Here is a 2,496-nt window from a genome sequence, read left to right on the forward strand (position 1 = left end):
ATAAAATAATTGTTACGAAATTAATTCTAATTTTTTTTAAAAAATTAATCATAAAAAATATATTTAATGTAAATAATAAATTTTAAAAAAATTATTACTTTTTTAAGTCTTTTCATGAATGTCAAACTGCCACATGTCATATTATTACAGGTCCATCACTCTAAGCCACCATAGCCGTGACTTTTCCCAAGCCATCACAAAGGACACCTATATATTAAGGTATATTCTAATTAAAGCAAGGAAGAAAAGCATAGGCATAAATCCATGAAAGGAACACTAAGATACTTAGCTGGAATTGCAGGGCCAAGTGGTTTTGGTTCAAATTCAACTGCTGAACAAGTCACTCATCAACACCATTCTTCTTCTTCTTCTTCTTCCAATCTAACCGCTATTATAACTGGTAAGTCTTACATATTCATCCTTAATTAGTTACAATATTTATATTATAGAGTTTAACTAGGGAGTAGTCATTTTTTTTCCAGTTAATATCAATTAAATTTTTTTATTTTAAATTTTAGACTCTAACCTTTAAATCTTAGCCTTGTATGTAAAGTGATAATATTATTAGGAGTTTGTTAATTAGCTTTATTAGTATATGTATAGTATATGTTAGTATATGTAGTTTGTTAATTACCACTTTTAATTGTGATCACCATTAGTTAGTATAAATCCTCTTATATAATAGTGTATGTAGATTTAGAAATGTTCAATTCTAACTTATAATCTTGTTATCTTATATTACATTATTTCATTATATCGTTCTTTCTCAAAGAATAGTTGAACTTGAATATTTATTTATGTGTATGAAGGTTTTTTAATGAAGAATTATATTGGCCAAATTAAATTTAATGTTAATTCACCACCTAATTGATTGATGGATTTCTTTACAAGAAATTTCTATGTATGGTTGGATTATTTTTTGGGCATTGATAAAGTTGAAGACAATAGTATTGCACGTGAGGGGTACCACTTAAGGTGGTCGTTTCTTTTTGGTCGCAACAAGATATGATTTTGTCTCTTTTGTGTTCTTCATCTTCTAAATTTAATTTCATTTGTTCACACTACACCTACTAGATCTCCCTATCTATGTTATTTAAATTTAATTTTATTTTAATCCAATTTTAGATATACAAGTAACACAACTCTAGCTAAGAACAAAATAATAATAATGTGTGAGGAATTTCCCCCTAGTATTTTATTTTTCTTAATTCCCATAATGAATAAGATCAATAAGTTAAAAGGGTCACTTCGATAAATGTAACACCCTACCACGCTAAGCTTTACGCTTAAGCCGTAAAGCAAAGGTGGTGTGGTATTACGACCTCTAAAATAAAATAAGTACATATAATAGCAGAAGAATTATAATATGCTAGGAGCCGTGAAGAAAAGAGGAAACAAAATCGCAAAATAAAAGCGCAACACTCAAGGAACGGGTTAACCTGCGCGTTAAGGAAACCATAACTATTAAACATATGATAACAGAAGTAGGAATAGAGTACCAAAGATACAAAACAACAAGCTCCTAACTCAGCCTGCGAAGTCAAGACTGGCCGGAGAATATTTACGTATATATATATACATATCCAGAACCCAAAAGTACATATACACAATCCTGCCTCTCCATAAACCTCTAAGAGGATCAGAAGAATAAGTTATGTGGAGAGGGAGAAAGCTAAGTACATATATATACATCACTATACACATATATAGCCAAGTATGGAATGAGAACCGGAGGTTCTCAGTATAGTAAAGGTGCCACACACATAATATATAAGGTCCTGGGAATGCCAGAGGCAATCCTAGAACGCCGACACTCAGATTATAGAGCTTAAAGTATTAAATAGAAGCCATAAAAGGTGGTTTTCTAAGGATATTTAAACCTAACTTAAATTAACCTTAAATCTAAAACCCATTCTGTCATTCCTCCTTACCTCCAACTCCATCATGCACTTTCACAGACAAGTAAACAAACAAAGGCAAGCACAAGAAGGTTACAAGTACTGCAGATAACAAATATACATTTAACATGGCAAGTACATTTAGGCACACCCAGTTAATACACAAGCAAGTAATTCAAGTAATATGCATATGATGCATACCTGTCCTATGGCTGATGAGGCTCATCTATCGGTTATCCAGCCAACCCGACAAGTCTGAATTGTCCTTAGACTGTCCCCCAACGTGCATCTCCATGAGTCTATGCATAGCTTTATCTCAAATAATCAATATTTCTCAATGGAGGTAACATTCCCGAAAATTTATATAGTGCCCGGTCACACTTACGTCATAAGGTCAACAGAGTATCGAGTTTTCTACCTGGTACACGTGGTGGCAAGCCACGGCACTTAATCCAGGGAATCTCATATCTCAGATTATTCAAATTCATAAGCCATATAAATAATTCAATTATAATTCATCAACATCAACATCATTCTCAATCGCATTTCATTCATCATCATACATCAATCATATTCAATCCTTATCCTTCATTATCAC

The 2,496-nt window shown here is 32.2% G+C and overlaps 1 protein-coding gene across 2 annotated transcripts in view; it reads left to right on the forward strand.

Moving 5' to 3' along the window:
• The first annotated feature begins 250 nt into the window (after window positions 1–250).
• The window catches only part of LOC107478936 (short-chain dehydrogenase TIC 32 B, chloroplastic), a 78,680-nt gene continuing 76,434 nt past the window's right edge, over window positions 251–2,496 (forward strand). For both annotated transcript variants that reach the window (XM_016099090.3, XM_016099091.3), the window contains exon 1: window positions 251–400. In XM_016099090.3, the coding sequence (XP_015954576.1) occupies window positions 265–400 (136 nt within the window). In that variant the 5' untranslated portion in view covers window positions 251–264. The remainder of the gene's footprint in view (window positions 401–2,496) is intronic.

Source organism: Arachis duranensis, chromosome 3 (assembly GCF_000817695.3).
Source record: "Arachis duranensis cultivar V14167 chromosome 3, aradu.V14167.gnm2.J7QH, whole genome shotgun sequence".
Classification (NCBI taxonomy): domain Eukaryota; kingdom Viridiplantae; phylum Streptophyta; class Magnoliopsida; order Fabales; family Fabaceae; genus Arachis; species Arachis duranensis.